The sequence below is a fragment of the Manis javanica genome, chromosome 14 (genome assembly GCF_040802235.1).
Source record: "Manis javanica isolate MJ-LG chromosome 14, MJ_LKY, whole genome shotgun sequence".
Classification (NCBI taxonomy): domain Eukaryota; kingdom Metazoa; phylum Chordata; class Mammalia; order Pholidota; family Manidae; genus Manis; species Manis javanica.
Window position 1 is genome coordinate 85,868,419 of NC_133169.1, and position 16,211 is coordinate 85,884,629.

At 37.1% G+C, this 16,211-nt stretch overlaps 1 protein-coding gene across 1 annotated transcript in view; it reads left to right on the forward strand.

Annotated features, from left to right (window-relative positions):
- The window catches only part of CTNNA1 (catenin alpha 1), a 208,072-nt gene that overhangs the window by 74,902 nt on the left and 116,959 nt on the right, over positions 1–16,211 (forward strand). Inside the window, exons 4-7 of the mRNA XM_037016061.2 lie at positions 6,460–6,626; positions 7,128–7,247; positions 12,797–13,066; positions 15,610–15,813. Coding sequence (XP_036871956.1) covers positions 6,460–6,626; positions 7,128–7,247; positions 12,797–13,066; positions 15,610–15,813 — 761 coding nt within the window. The remainder of the gene's footprint in view (positions 1–6,459; positions 6,627–7,127; positions 7,248–12,796; positions 13,067–15,609; positions 15,814–16,211) is intronic.

The following is a 16,211-nucleotide window of genomic DNA, read 5'->3' on the forward strand; positions in this document are numbered from 1 at the left end:
CATTTACTGAAAGGCATGTACATAAGGCTTCACATGAGCAACGTTGTGGTTATTACATTCACCCATATTATCAAGAACTGCCCCCCCGCCCCCACCACACACACACACACCATTGCAGTCACTGTCCATCAGCACAGTACGATGCTGTAGAGTCACTACTTGTCTTCTCTGTGCTATGAAAGCATGTATATTCTTGAAAGTCATTGTTGAACAAATGAAAACGCATGAAACACAATGAAGACCTTTTCTCTCCCTTCTTACCTTGTTTTACCAAATAATAATTTCTACCAATCCTATATTGTCTCCTAGTGCAAGACAATGAACTAAGCATTTTACATCTTTTTTTACTTGACCCTCACAACAAGGTATTCTCTTCATTTTACAGAAGAGGAAACAGGCTATGGAATCCAGTCACATAGCTGGTAAGTGGTGAAGCCAAAACGTAAGCTTGCCCTCAGCTCCAAGGCCTGTGCTCTTTCAGGTCACTGCATTTGATACTCTTTTTTATGTTTTTATTTATTGAGCCATGACTCATATACTATGGTATTCAACCTTTGAAAGTGTTCAGTTCAGTCGTTTTTTGGTATTTACAAGACTATGCAGCCATCACCACTATGTAATCCAGAACATTTTCATTATTTCAGAAAGAAACCCTGTGCCTCTTAGCAGTGTTCACTCTTCCTGTCTGCCCCAGTCCTTTGAAATCACTAATCTGGTTCCTGTCTCAATTGATTACCTATTATAGACAGTTCATATAAATGGAATAATACAATATGTGGCCTTTTGTGACTACTTCTTTGACTTAGCATAATGCTTTTTGAAGGTTCACCCATATTGTAGCATGTATTAGTACTTTATTCCTTTTTTTTTTTCTTTAAATTCATTGTGTGGATATCACATTTTGTTTAGCGATTCATTAGTTGATGGATGTTTGGATTGTTTCCGCATTTCAGCTACTGCAAATAGTGCTGCTGTGAACATTCATGTAAGTTTTTATGTACATATTTTCAGTTCTCTTGGGTATCTACTTAGGAAATGGAACTGCTGGATCATATGGTAACGCTACATTTAACCTTTTGAGGAACTGCTAGACTGTTTTCCAAAGTGGTGGCACCATTTTACATTCCCACCATTGGGGCATGAGGGTTCTAATCCTCACCAACTTTGGTTATTAGCTGCCTGATTATAGCCTTTCTAGTAGAAATGAAGCGGTATCTCACTGTGATTTTGATTTGCAGTGTGCTTACAGCTGAGGTTGAGCATCTTCTCGTGTGCTTCTTAGCTGTTTATATGTATCCTTTTTGGAGAGATGTCTACAATTCCTTTGACTCTTTTAAATTGGACTATTTGTCTTTTTGTTGAATTTATAAGAGTTCTTTATATATTGTGGATACTTATCAAATAACATGGTTTTCAAAAATTTTCTCCCATCTGTTGGTTTTTTTCACTTTCTTGATATTGTCCATTGAAGCACAAAAATCTTAAATTTTGATAATGTCCAGTTGATCTACTTTTTCTTCTGTTGATGTTTTTGGTGTCACAGCTAAGAAACCATTGCCTAATGAGAGGTCATGAAAGCTTATATCAATGTTTTCTTGTAAGCATTTTGTAATTGTAGCTCTTATATTTAGGTTTTGACTTATTTTGAAAGTATGTGGTGTGAGGTAGGGGTCCAACTTCATTCTTTTAAATAATGGATGTCCAGTTGTTCAGCACTATTTGTTGAAAAGACTTATTTTTTTCCCCTAATGAATGGTCTTAGCAGCCTTGTTGAAAATTGATTGACTATATTTCTGGATTCTCATTTTCTATTCCATTGACCTATGCGTATGCATTCAATTTTGTTGACCAGTTTTCTTTTGGAAAATATTGTTTTAGACAGTTCATCATCTTGGTTTGTTTTGTTTCTCTTGTCATAGTCTCCCTCCCCTTACTCCTAAATCCAGTCTCAAGGGCTCCAGCTTAAAAAAAAGTTTTTTATTAAGGTATCATTGATATATACTCTTATGAAGGTCTCACATGAAAAACATTGTGGTTACTACATTCACCTGTATTATCAAGTCCCCTCCATACCCCGTTGAAGTCACTGTTCATCAGTGTAGTAAGATGCCACAGAGTCACTACTTGTCTTCTCTGTGCTACACTGTCTTCCCTGTGACTCCCCCAAGCACCATGTGTACTAATCATAATACCCCTCAATCCTCTTCTCCCTCCTCCACCCATCCTTCCCCATCCATCCTCCCCTACCCCTCCCATTTGGTAACCACTAGTCCTGTCTTGGAGTTTGTGAGTCTGCTGCTGCTGTTCCTTCAGTTTTGCTTCATGGTTATACTCCACAAATGAGGGAAATCATTTGGTACTTGTCTTTCTCCGCCTGGCTTATTTCACTGAGCATAATACCCTCTAGCTCCATCCATGTTGTTGCAAATGGTAGGATTTGTTTCTTTCTTATGGCTGAATAGTATTCCATTGTGTATATGTACCACTTCTTTATCCATCATCTACTGATGGATACTTAGATTGCTTCCATACTTTGGCTATTGTTAGTAGTGCTGCAATAAAACATAGTGGTGCATATGTCTTTTTGAATCTGAGAGCTTGTTTTCTTTGGGTAAATTCCTAGGAGTGGAATTTCTGAGTCAAATGGTATTTCTGTTTGTAGTTTTTTGAGGAACCTCCATATTGCTTTTCACAATGGTTGAACTAGTTTACATTCCCACCAGCAGTGTAGGAGGGTTCCCCTTTCTCTACATCTTTGCCAGCATTTGTTGTTGCTTGTCTTTTCTATGTTGGCCATCCTAACTCGTGTGAGGTTATATGTCATTGTGGTTTTAATTTGCATTTCCCTGATAATCAGCAATGTGGATCATCTTTTCATGTGCCTGTTGGCCATTTGAATTTCTTCTTTGGAGAAGTGTCTGTTCATATCCTCTGCCCATTTTTTAATCGGGTTGTTTGGTTTTTGGTTGTTGAGGCCTCCAGCTTTTTAAAAATCTTCCCCAGTTCATGTGCACTCATACAGCAGTCTGACCCTCTTTTCCATCTCAAGATAACCCTAGCTTGAAACCTTTAAGTAATCTCCGATGACTTTCTCTTCCCTTGCTTTTCATAATCGAAGGTTTTATCATTTGACCCTTGCCATTATAATTTATTACTGTTTTTTCCCAGGTTTTCACTGTGGCTTTCTGACCTCTCTCTCTGGTCAGGCCTATTGTATGTATATACTTTTTTTTTTTTGTATCATTAATGTACAGTTACTTAAACAACATTATGGTTACTAGTCTCCCCTATTATCAAGTCCCCCCAACATACCCCATTACAGTCACTGTCCATCAGCATAGTAAGATGCTATAGAATCACTACTTGTGTTCTCTGTATTATACAGCCCTCCCCATGCCCCCCACCCTACATTATGTCTGCTAATTGTAATGCCCCTTTTCCTCCCTTATCCCTCCCTTCCCACACCCATCCTGCCCAGTCCCTTTCCCTTTGGTAACTGTTAGTCCATACTTGGGTTCTGTGAGTCTGCTGCTGTTTTGTTCCTTCAGTTTTTTTCTTTGTTCTTATACTCTACAGATGAGTGAAATCATTTGGTACTTGTCTTTCTCCGCCTGGCTTATTTCACTGAGCATAATACCCTCCAGCTCCATCCATGTTGTTGCAAATGGTAGGATTTGTTTTCTTCTTGTGGCTGAATAATATTCCATAGTGTATATGTACCACACCTTCTTTATCCATTCATCTACTAATGGACACTTAGGTTGCTTCCATTTCTTGGCTATTGTAAATAGTGCTGCGATAAACATAGGGGTGCATCTGTCTTTTTCAACCTGGAGTGCTGCATTCTTAGGGTAGATTCCTAGGAGTGGGATTCCTGGGCCAAATGATATTTCTATTTTTAGTTTTTTGAGGAACCTCCATTGTATGTATGTACTTTTGTTAGGTTAATCCTGTGTACTTCTGACTTGACTTCCCTCTTTGGCTCAGGTCCATGGCCTTTGCATTCCCATCTTCGGCTTCTGTACGCATTCCTTGCTTCCCAGTTAGGCTAGAGAACTTAGCCCCGAAATATACCTTCTACTGTGTTCCTCACTTTGATTAGTGGTCTTAAGAGCATAAACATTGGGATTACAAACCCTGGCTCTACCATTTACTGTATTATATTAGGTATATATTACTCTAGTATGTAGTACTATAATTAAATACTACGTGGCTGTGGTTAAGTTAGTTAACCTGTCTAAGCTTCAAGTTGTCTCATTTGTAAAGAAAGGCAACTACCACCTAGTTTAACTCTACTGCAAAAAATCCTTCTTAGCCTTTGAGGGTAGAATCCATTTTAGTGTACCATGTCTTCCATAAAACTCTTGGCATATTACTTCTTTCCCAAGTTGGTCTAATTAGTGCTTCCTTTCCTCCCTTTAAGCCCTGTGGTACTTTGTGCTTTTCTTACAGCTTTTATTTTAAAATGCCATGTACATTTCTCTTTTCTGGTTTACAAACCATTTGAAAACAGTGAGAGCCTTGTTCAGTTTTGTATCCCTCGCAGTGGACTTGTTTGTTTTAGTGTCCAGTAAACTCTCAATAAAGAGGTGAAATTTAACTTATTGCTTAGGTTAATATCTTTTGTTTAATATCTCTTATTACTAATACTATTTAATGGAAATACATTTTTATACAATGCTTTTGAGACTTCTTCTGTGAATAGTTTTTCCTACTATCTTCTCATTGCACTTTGTCTACAGGGCCATTGTAATTCTGATTGCATTGTAATACTCTCTAATTTGTGAGCCCTTTGAATATAAAGTGCCTTGTCTTCATCAACTTTTAATTGTTTGCTTCTCTGTCTTCCCCCTTTCTTGAAACTCCATGAGGACTGGGATCTTTTCTTGTATGTTCTATCACTGGTACCTAATGTATTCCTTGCTGTATAGTGGGTGCTCAAATAAATATTTGTTGAATGAATAAATGACCAAATGAGGCCTGTATTTACTGTACAGTAAGATAGTTTTTTTTAATGTTATATATCCACATAATAGTTGCCATATGTCTGTATCTTCCTATGTTTGTATCGTAGATCCAGGAAAAAGTTTTGACTATGAAATTCTTCATTTCTGACCTGACAGATAGTCAGAGCCTGTCTTTACTCTTGGTACAGAATGGTACTTCTAAGCCTAATTAGGATATGGTTCTGAGAGTGCATCTAACTGCCCCACCGCCAAGCTCATATTCTGCATCTGAATTTGCTAGCTTAGAGAAATTTGGTAGATCTCTTCAGAAGTAGCTAGGCTCTTTGAGAGTGAATATTTTTACTTTTGTGGAAGAGATGAGAGAGTAAGTGACCTTTCGGCTTTAATGTGAAGTGGACACATTCAGCAAGGGAGGGAGGAATTGCTTTTCCTGGAATTCAGATGTCACCATAAAGGCATTGTCAGTATTGGTGGACCAGCCCCAGCCCTCCAGTTGCTCCCAGCTATAAGAAAAGAGGGACAATATATGAGTATTAATAGAAATGAGTGACAGAAACTATGAGTTATTTTACAAGTTCCAGAAATGTTATACATAAATTCTTAGCATTGTTGAATTCAAGACTGTATGAGCTGGATATTCCTAATAATGATAGTAAAATGTATATATTTTTAGCTTCTTAAAAAATATGGATGTAATTGTTTATTATAGAAAATGTTTTTACAAGTATAGAATAATTTGAAGAGTCAGATTGTAATTTCATGTAACTATTATTTGCCTTTTGACTCCATTCTTTTTGCTAAAGGACATAGACTATATGTCATTATTATTTCATCTTTTTTCTGCTCAGTAATTCATCATAAGCCTTAACAGTTTTTCATATATGTTACTGTTTGCATAATAGTGAATTGTAGGCTGTACTATAATTTGTTAAACTAGATGCTTTTTGTTGAGCATCTGAGATGTTGGCAGTGTTTTACCATGAGGAAAATGAGTCAGTGCCTGAACTCTGTTTTTTCACATACCAGTGCGTCTGTGAGAGCTGTACACATTAGATAGTTGGGATGGTTAATGAAGTGTGGTGGTCCTGCATAATGGTTGCTGTATTTCTGTATTATTCTGTGGATGTGTGAGGGTAGATTGCATTAGATCCATTTTTTTCTCCCATTCAAATCTTGGATTCTTTTTCCTTAGGATACATATAAGGCTCCTTTTTTAGAAATAAGTATTATTAGGTCATTAGAAATAAATATTTAAGGCTTTTGATAGTGCCAAATCACTCTCCAGATACTGTGCTTTGACCAGCAACATGAGGGTGCCTCTCTTAGTGATAGCTGTGAAACAAACAAAAGAAAAAATATATCAAAAATGAAAACCTTCAAACTAAATTCTGTGCATTAAATTCACAAAGTTTGGATTATTTTTAGTTCTTAAAGTGTCGATCAGTTGTTTGTTTCAGTCCTGCTGAGTTTTTGTGTTCACTCTGGGCACCAGGTGACCTGATGAAGAGTGCTGCTGGTGAGTTTGCCGATGACCCCTGCTCTTCCGTGAAGCGCGGCAGCATGGTTCGCGCAGCTCGAGCTTTGCTCTCTGCTGTCACCCGGCTGCTGATTTTGGCTGACATGGCAGATGTCTACAAATTACTTGTTCAACTGAAAGTTGTAAGTACAGGCTTGTGTTTATAGTTGTTCTCTATCACAGTGAGGCTGCTGCTGGCCATACTTAGTTCAGCATAGGATTTGGTTTGGCTTTGAACTTGGTTTATCTAGTGGACGAGGATCATTTACTCCTCTATTCCAAGTGTACATCATGCTGGCCTGCGGTGAGTCTGTGTCATCTTGGTCTAACGAAGAACTTGTAGCAAAGGTATTGTTTTTTGACTCCTTCCCTTTTTCTGTAATGATTAAACATTTCCTTATATCAGTAGAATTCCAGAGTTAAGAAACCAGGATATGTTAAATTGTATGCTTTTAGATAGAAGTCAGTATAATGTTGTCTTTCTCACCTCTGACAAAGCTCCCCTGTAGCAGCTGCTCAGATGTTTGAGGGTCATGTAAACCCAAAAGAAAGTTTGGATTGCTAACTGAGTAGCTGTTAGAAGCAATAATAATTTCTAGATCTTCTTTATGTACAGACTTGTTTAGAATTTTTCTTTTTTGGAGGTGGAAGATGGTATCTTGAAACTGAGAAATGCTGGCACTGAACAAGACTTAGGAATACAGTATAAAGCCCTGAAACCTGAAGTGGATAAGCTGAACATTATGGCAGCCAAAAGACAACAGGTACAATTATGATTTGGACATATAGTAAAGTTGTTTATATTATTATCTACAGGGAAAAATCCATTTTGCTTAAGTTTTCTGATGGTACCAGTACTTCCCTCTTCTAATGTGGTTCCATTCAAATATTTGATTTCCAAAGTTTCCTTTCAGTATTGTGTTGTTAATAAGGCTGTAATTAAGTTGCCTTCATCTTATGTTCCTATTTTAAGTCTCTTGAAAATTTTACTTTAAATAGCTCAGCAATTTGCAATAACCTCTGGAGAAGTGATGGGCCCTTGTTACGTGTGTTCAGGAGTGACCTGAGTTAGTGGTGGAGTTTCATTCAGATTTTTAAAAACCTTAAACCAGTTAAAACATGTTGAAATTACTTCTACATCAGAAACTATCTCACCCCTCCCTCTGTTTTTTTGTCACTTTTTAGCTATTTCTTATTAATCATTATTAGTAGTTTCCATGGTGTTAGGAATTTGTGTTATGAGGCATGTGGATCAACGCTCTCACTTTCCAAGCTTTGCTAGCCCTTTGGCGATTTTGCTGTTGGGAGGGTTCTAAGCCTTCTCTGTGCCCATTTCTGTTGGATGCTGTGTTAGATCTGTGCTCTGCAGGGGGAATGCGCAGATCACCATTCAGCTTCTTACAGCAGCTTATACAGTCCTTGTTAAACTTATGCTTTTAGTTCTTATTTTGTAAAAAGCCCTGGAAAGATGAATTCTTATTATTAGTTAATAATAGTACCTGTATTAGTTAGGATATTTTATGCTTCAGTTCACAGAAGACCCAGCTCCAAAACTGCTTGAAGAATGGGGTATTTATTTTTTATTAATTAAGGGTATCAAGTTAGATTAAGTGACTTCAGGGTTGTTAAGCTTAAAGGTTTTGCGGTATCAAGTATCATCAAGGATCCAGGTTCTTAACATTTTCCAGCTCTGCCATCTTCAGTGTGCCCTGTATGAGATGGCTGCAGATGCTCTAGGCATGATGTTTGCACACATCTGTATGTCTAGTAAGAAAAAAAGGACTGTTTCTTCCATATGTCTCTCTTTATAAGCAAATGCTCTAGAAGCCACTAACAGATTTGCCCTAAATCTGAATTGTGTAACATGCCTATTCCTCACTAATCATTGTTAAGAGAAAAGCAGTGACTATGTCTGACTTAGAGTAATGAAGATCTACCTTCTGGTCTGTCTTTCGGGTAGCCTTCCTGAGGACAGGATCACCCAGGAGCTCTGACATGTGCAAGGAAAATGGGATCAATACTGTAGATTAGATGTCCCAATATATGACAGCCTCAGTTTTGGAGTCGTCTTAGTAATTTTCATTTGGTTATATTTACATTAGTATAAAAACCACACAGGGATGAGAGAATTAAATTAAATAAAATTATGTAAAATATTTAACATAATGCCAGACACTAATTAGGCCCTCATCAGTAGGTAATTGGTGAGTAGTAGTTATTGCTCATATTTCATGCTGTAAGATGTGATCAGACTGAATCTCCACATATGATATCCTGGTTTTTCATTTCTAGTACTTAATATTATACATGATGACTTAGCTAGATTTGGTGTTACTGCCTGAGTAATTTAGTTAGTATAGGCTCAGTGTGCTTTTATCATTTGTTCTTGTGTTGGGTTATGTCTCCATCATGTAAATCATAAATGATTTTTTTTCTTCTTGCTGGGGCTGATTGAATTTGAAGCATAATTTGTTGTCTAGTAGTATAGTAATTCTGTGAATAATGGCAAGCTGGCCATTTCACTTAATGTTTTATAAATTCTCATTTGAATATGTGATATTAGTTACATTAAAAAATAAAGTCTGGTGGGTAGTCCTACTGTCTTAAAAACCTAGTGTGGTCTTGGTTTATGAAGACTCACTGTTATTTGAGGGAGCTGAAAACGTTTAGATGGACACTACTACATATATCTACAAAATGGTGAAATAAACAGGTTGATGATAAAGCACAGGAATAGTTCAGAATTTTGTATGCCACTGAAGAAACTTACAACTCACTGGAAAGTAGAGCTGCCTGAGTTTTAATTACGTGTGCTACGAATCCATGGATATCCATGAATACATGATCCCTGATATATTAAAAAAAAAGTTAGTAATTTTCAGATATTTCCAAAATAAGATGTTGTAAAAATCTTGAAGTTATTAGTTCACATGCCAGCTGATCTTCTGCTCACCCGTCCATATCTGTCTTCCACCTTTGCTCTTGGCTTCAGGAACCTGACCTATCTGGATGCATCCAGGGGCACCTTTGTCCACTGGTTCCTGGTTAGGTTTGGGCAGTGAGAGTGGTAGAAAATGGAGATCAGAGAGTGAGGCTGAAGTTAGATTCTCCTGGCTCCCTCCCTGCTGCTTGCCCTGGGTGGCTAAAAGTCATAGCCCCTGTTGAGTGGTGTTGTCTCCACACCTTGCTTTCCTGGTTCTTCTGCCTCCCTGTGTCTCTTCAGGCCTAAGTGCCCTAAAACAGCCTGTGGTTTCCCTGCATGTTACCCATATCCTTATAGCATGTTCCTAAACCATCTTCGAATTACTCAGTTTGATTGTACTGTTTTCTGCTGATGTCTTGAATGATACATGCACCCATTTTAAAGTTTGTCTTGAGTTTGTAGTGTGCCATCGTCATTTATAGTTTTCACTGGGCCTATTTATTTAAACTTTAGCCTTAGTTCCCTACAGTAGAATCCATTTCGTAGACTGGCTGTGGGCTGTTGTGTGCCTCCTGTTTATAAAGTGGCCTTTTATAGGAACTGGGCCTTAGTATATATTCCTATAAACTATTATTTTTCTTGGGAATTCAGCTGTTACCTGTTATATCCTAAGGTCCCAGCCTCATGGAAACTTCATTTATCATAGTATTGCCAGTGTTGTATTTATAAACCCTGTGAACTGGCTGGGTTTGACCGTGATCTGTTTAAGTATAGTCGTTTGAATCTAAGAGAAATCTGATTAAATGTATCTATGCCTGCAATTTTATATTGTTAAAAGGGAAATGAGAGGAAACTTGTACTTCAATTCCCAGCCCTTGGGTAAAGAAGAGTATCATAGATTGCTTAGAAGGAGCTAACTTCTATTCCTTGGTCACTGCATGCGATCATTACTTCAAATTACGTTGAAGCAGTCATTTCCTCTATGTTTTCTGTTAGACTGTCCTTGAGTCTACTTGAAACATCTGGTTTGGTTAAGTTAGGGAATCAAAGTAGGCCAAGGGACTCTTAATTTCATAAGTAATTTATTACATTGCTTAATGGTTCACTTTTTTCCCCTAATCTGGATTACTGATCAGCACATGTTTGAAAAGAATACTTATGATTGATCATTATTATAATAAATCATGCTGCCTTATGAGAGTGTCCATTTTCCTATCTTAACAAAATCTAGTTTCTTTGTGCTACATACAACAAAGATAGTTCTAAAGAGAGAAAGTAGGTACTTTAGTAGTTAGGACAGGTGATGATATTTAGCTGTCATTTTCATCACAGATTAAGATACATCCCTCATACTTGGTAGATAGTCTATCAGAGATACATTGTGGTGAGGGCAAGACATTTAGAAAATGTCACCACAGCATGTGCACCAGTTGCTTAAGCATAATGGTTAGCTGCAGACCCATGTCATAGCTTCAGTCTTAAGATGATCGTCAATTCTCTAAATCTGCAGGGGTCCTGTTTCTGAATATTTAACCTACTGTATAGTCTTTGGAAAAGAAAAAGTTTATCATATCAGCCCGGCAGTGGCTTTAGGAAAGTCAGGTGTTGAATAGTCATTCTGGCATCTGTTCACTTAAGGTGACCGACCACATGTGTGTTTGGTAATCTTACAAGAGGCTGTATTGATCTGGGTTATAAATACTTAGGAAGAATGTCAAAGCTGATTGCAAAGTATTTTACAAAACAGGGCAATATAGGTGCTTAAAGGCAAATGCCTCCCTTAAGACTTAACGTCCCTGAGGTTACGGCGAGGGCAGGACATTTAGAAAATGCCACACAGAACATGTGCACCAGCTGTTTAAGCATAATTGTTAGCCTCAGCTCCCTGTCATAGCTTGAAACTGATTCTCACAATCTACAGGGTACTGTTATTGAATATTTAGCCTAATGTACTGTGCTACAGGGCATTTGGAGTGCTGTGCTCTATTATTTTCAAATTTAGATTTCAAATGAGAAAAGACTTCTAGAAGGAAAAGTAAGCTGTCATATTAGACAAGGTTTGAATAAAGAAGCAAACCTAAAATATATTGTCAGAATGAAGTATCAGAAAAAGGAAGCCAGTTTGGTGTCTAATGCTTAATTAGGAACTCATCTAGAAAGATGAGCCATTTAATAGTTAAGTCAGACTTTAAATTGGGTAATTGAATTTGGCTTTTCTAAGCTAATCAGTTTTTCTCTTACTGTTTACACACGTAATGTTCATTTTTTAAATGTTTACACTTGTGCTGTAGGATTCAGTTGGTAACATTAACATTGAAATTCTATAATCACATGTAAAATAGAATTTGAGCCAATCTGGTGGTCAGTTAGGGTTATCACGTATTTATCTTCTGTGGTAGTGATCCACATTTACTAAAGAGTTAGGTTTTTTTTTTACCCTCTGAGTTATTTTAGTAACAATGGGATACTGGAAGTACCCCCTTCTCATCTTGTTTATTGCAGGTATCACTTATTTGTCACTACCCAGTCTACTAAGTAAATGTCAGTAGTGGAAACTGTGTCAGGAAACTCAAATATTTTCAAGTGTGGGTTATAATTATAGGGTAGAGGAACTCGAAAAAGGACAGTTTTACTTTAGATCACATGAATGTAAAGTACTACTATGAAATACAGGCCTTTTGGATTAAAGGCATAGAGCACATCAGCCTCACTTGGTTTTATGCCTTAATGACCTGTGTCCTAAGGGGCTCTTTGGGGTCAGAAGGGGAGACAGGAGGGGGGAGAGAATAGCCTGCTACATCTTCACGTGGTTGGTTGGCATAGTCTGTGTACCTGTAGTATCTACCTATCCCAAATTTCACAAACCTCTCATAATGAACGTTTATAAATTAATAAAGAAGAGATTGCAGTAATAAACCTTACTCTTTTTAAATGTGTCTCTGAATGAACTTTTTATTTTCATGGGAACAGGTATATACAATTTTATTTAGTTGTAATGAAGATGCAAGTCAGTTTTATGTTGTGCTTTTTACTTACTGCTGCACTAGGTGCTTTATATGCATTGTCCCATTTAATCCTTAAGGCAATTACCAGAGAGGTACTATTATTGCTGTTGTTTGGCAGAAGGTGAAATTGAGCATGGAGTATTTAAATAAGATCACAATATCTGGGAAAAAGAACTGGAGATTCAAATCCAGGTCTGCATGGTTTGGAAAATTTTGAGCTCTTTACCCACTAAGCCATACCATCTCCTTTTTGATGAACTTTCAAGCCAGACTTACATGAAAATATTGTCTAATTAGTAGACATTTTAACTTCTCAGCATTTACTGACAATTTTTACATGACTAAAACTCATAGAGACTTCCATTGTCTTTTTTATCTCTTGTAGGAACTGAAAGATGTGGGTCATCGCGATCAGATGGCTGCAGCCAGAGGAATCCTGCAGAAAAACGTTCCAATCCTCTATACCGCCTCCCAGGCCTGCCTACAGCACCCTGATGTTGCAGCCTATAAGGCCAACAGAGACCTTATATACAAGCAGCTGCAGCAGGCAGTCACTGGCATTTCCAATGCAGCCCAGGCCGCCGCTTCAGACGATGGTTCCCAGCACCAGGGCGGAGGAGGAGGAGAACTGGCATATGCTCTCAATAACTTTGATGTAAGTTATGCATGGGAGGAAACTTCAGGCTCTTGACCATCCCCCAGAGTTAACAGATTTCTGATGAAATGTGATCAAGATTTCTGATGAAAGCTCAGTTTTGACTTAGATTTGCAACCTAAGTTTGAAAGTAATTTTTATGAATCATCAGTCTACTTGATCTTGACTTGGCCTGTGGCATTTATCTTTTCTTTCTTTTGTTTTCTAGTATGAGTTAAACTTCTGAATTCCTTTATCCATCTTGTTTCCCCATGAGATCATTCTTTACTGAGGATATGAGTTTGGTTCATTTCAACCAAGATTTTAATCTTTTGACAGATATGAGACAGGGTGATTCAGAGATATAGTGTATGTAGGCTCTGCTCTCCGGCAGCCTACAGTCTAGTAGAAGATAAGTAAATGACTATAACAGAAGTGACCATCAACAATGTGACTATAACAGAAGTGCCATCATCTTATTCTTATTTGTCTGTCTAGATATAATTTTCAACGACTAAATTGTAATAATAGACAAAATTTATTCAAGTGGAAGTAATTTGGGATTAAATGCTTCCTTAGTATGCTATGTAGTCACCTTTTATGGATGATGCCCCAGATCAGTTCTTTGTACATACTGTCCTATGTATCAACTCTAATCTTATTTTTTGGTGGGTTGTGTTTTTTAATTCCTACCCACAATGCCTCATGGCTTCCAGTAGATGGCAGCAGTTTAAGATTTATTTTTTTGAGTGAGTGTGAATGTGTGTGTGTGTGTTTGCTGTAATTTGCTTTAAAACCAACTGTTTGGGTTAATGTTTTTTTAAAATTAACATATGGGGAAATTGCCTTCCAAGTGGCCAGCATCCTTTCATAAATAGGAATGTTTTGAAATAACAGAATCAATATAATGGAGTGCATTTTAATAGTTGTTCTTTGCCTTTACCTTTTATTTCCATTGTCTCAGCCCTTTACTTCGGCTTGGGTAACTGATCCTTGCTGATATGCATGGCTGATTTAAGACTTCTCATGAATCAGTGTTAAGCATAAAGACTATGGTGTTAGGACTGAATTTTTATCCTGGAATCTTAAATATTAAATGACTTCATGGCATACTCTTATGATGCATCTTAGAATTTACTGGCACTGTTGTTTTTCCCCTCAAATTTGGCAGTAAGGGTTACATTTTGCCCTGAGTGCTGAGTAGTATCTACCAGAGACCACTTAACTGTTAGGGCTACAGTGAAACTTCATTCATGAAATGAGGGAGTTTGACTAAATGATTGTAGGCCCATTGCAGCTCTTTTAAAAGTCTGTGAATCATTCCTCATTTCTGTTGGTCAGAAGGCATTGTGTATTCAGTTTTGACCAGAGAAATCCTGCAATAACTTAATTTTGGTAAGAAAAATGATTAGCTAAATGTAGGTTAATAATGAACTCAGGGTATTTATTACATGTTCAATTTCGAAACTGAGGGTTCTTTGGAAGGGAAAGAAGAAATGTATACTTACTGGAAAATGGCATGCTTTTTAAATAAAAAACCTGGCATTTAAGTTGAAATCAATAAGAATATAGTCCCTATAAAGAAAAACTAAGGCAGAATATTTGCACAGACATTTACCAGTGTGAAGAAATTGTGTAAAATGAAGTTGGAGGGAGGTCAGTAGCTAGTATTCTGGGAGTGTTAATTTTGACCTTGTACCTTACAGCTTACTATGACCTAATCACCTCCCTCATCACAGGCAAAGCTAGGTGTAAGTAAAGTCAGGGGAGTAAAGAGACAGGAAGAATTTATTCGCATTGGGACAGTTTTACCTCACAGAGTGACTTTGTTGGAAATAGATTGCATCTATTACTGAATACCTAGAGGTATTTGTGGAAAGAAAGTTTAAATATAACAGAATAATCAAGTTGAGACTGAATTATTTATTAAATATTTTAGGTTTTTTAAAGTTTTATATATTTAAAGTTTTTATATAAATTTTACAAATTTTTATAAATGCATAAAATTTTGTAAAACTTATTTTTTTATAAATTATAAGATTTGGTGAGATGTGTACATTAAGATAAAATAGATTGAAATTGGTCAGAAATACATTCTGAAACTTGGAGTCAGTATTTTGTTTTCATTTACTAATATTATTGTGGTGAAACAGTTCTGCTAATGTCATGTAGCAGTTTTATATTTAGTACACAGAAAAGAAAAAGAGATCTAACTTATCGTCCTTGTAATTATCATTTAGTAACTTAACTTACTAATACTGAATTGGCTGACCTTCAGATGTTCAGAGTAAGTAGTGTGAGGATGATTTTTACTCCGACATTTGTTTTTGCTTTTGTGGTATCATACCTTACCCAGGCTCCATTCAGCTGGATAGTATTGCTTCTAGTGCCTTCTTTGAGAAGTTATCCACCATAGTCCAACTTGTAATGATGGTCTCTCATCACCAAGAGGTACAACTTTCTTTGAGACAATGGAATTTTTATGTTAATTTAGCACTTTCCTGACCTTCTTAGGTAATGGGAACAGAGATCAGCATTAACATTCAATAACACTTCCTCTACAGAAACAAATAATTGTGGACCCCTTGAGCTTCAGCGAGGAGCGCTTTAGGCCTTCCCTGGAGGAGCGCCTGGAAAGCATCATTAGTGGGGCTGCCCTGATGGCTGACTCATCCTGCACTCGTGATGACCGGCGTGAGAGAATTGTGGCAGAGTGTAATGCTGTCCGCCAGGCCCTGCAGGACCTTCTCTCAGAGTACATGGGCAATGTGAGTGTCAGAATTTTTTTTTTTTTTAAATAAATAAGAGGAGTTTTCCATGACAGGTAGTGGATTTGAGAGGTTCTTACTATAAATGTCAAATAAATTCTTGGCTCCTTGACTCTTTTGGGTGGGGTACAGTTTTCAGTGAATGGATAAATGGCATTCTATGTGCCCCCGTTTTCCCTAACGTTTTAATTTGAAAGTTTTAAAATTTACAAGGTTGATAAAATGAGCACCCTTCTACCCTTTATCTAGATTCATCAATTAACACATGAATACATGTGTGTGTGTATATAAATGTATGTATATGTATATATACACATATATAATCTTTTTTCTATAAGACATTTGAAAGTAAATTACAGATATTGTGTCACTTCACCTCTAAATATTTCACCTCTAAA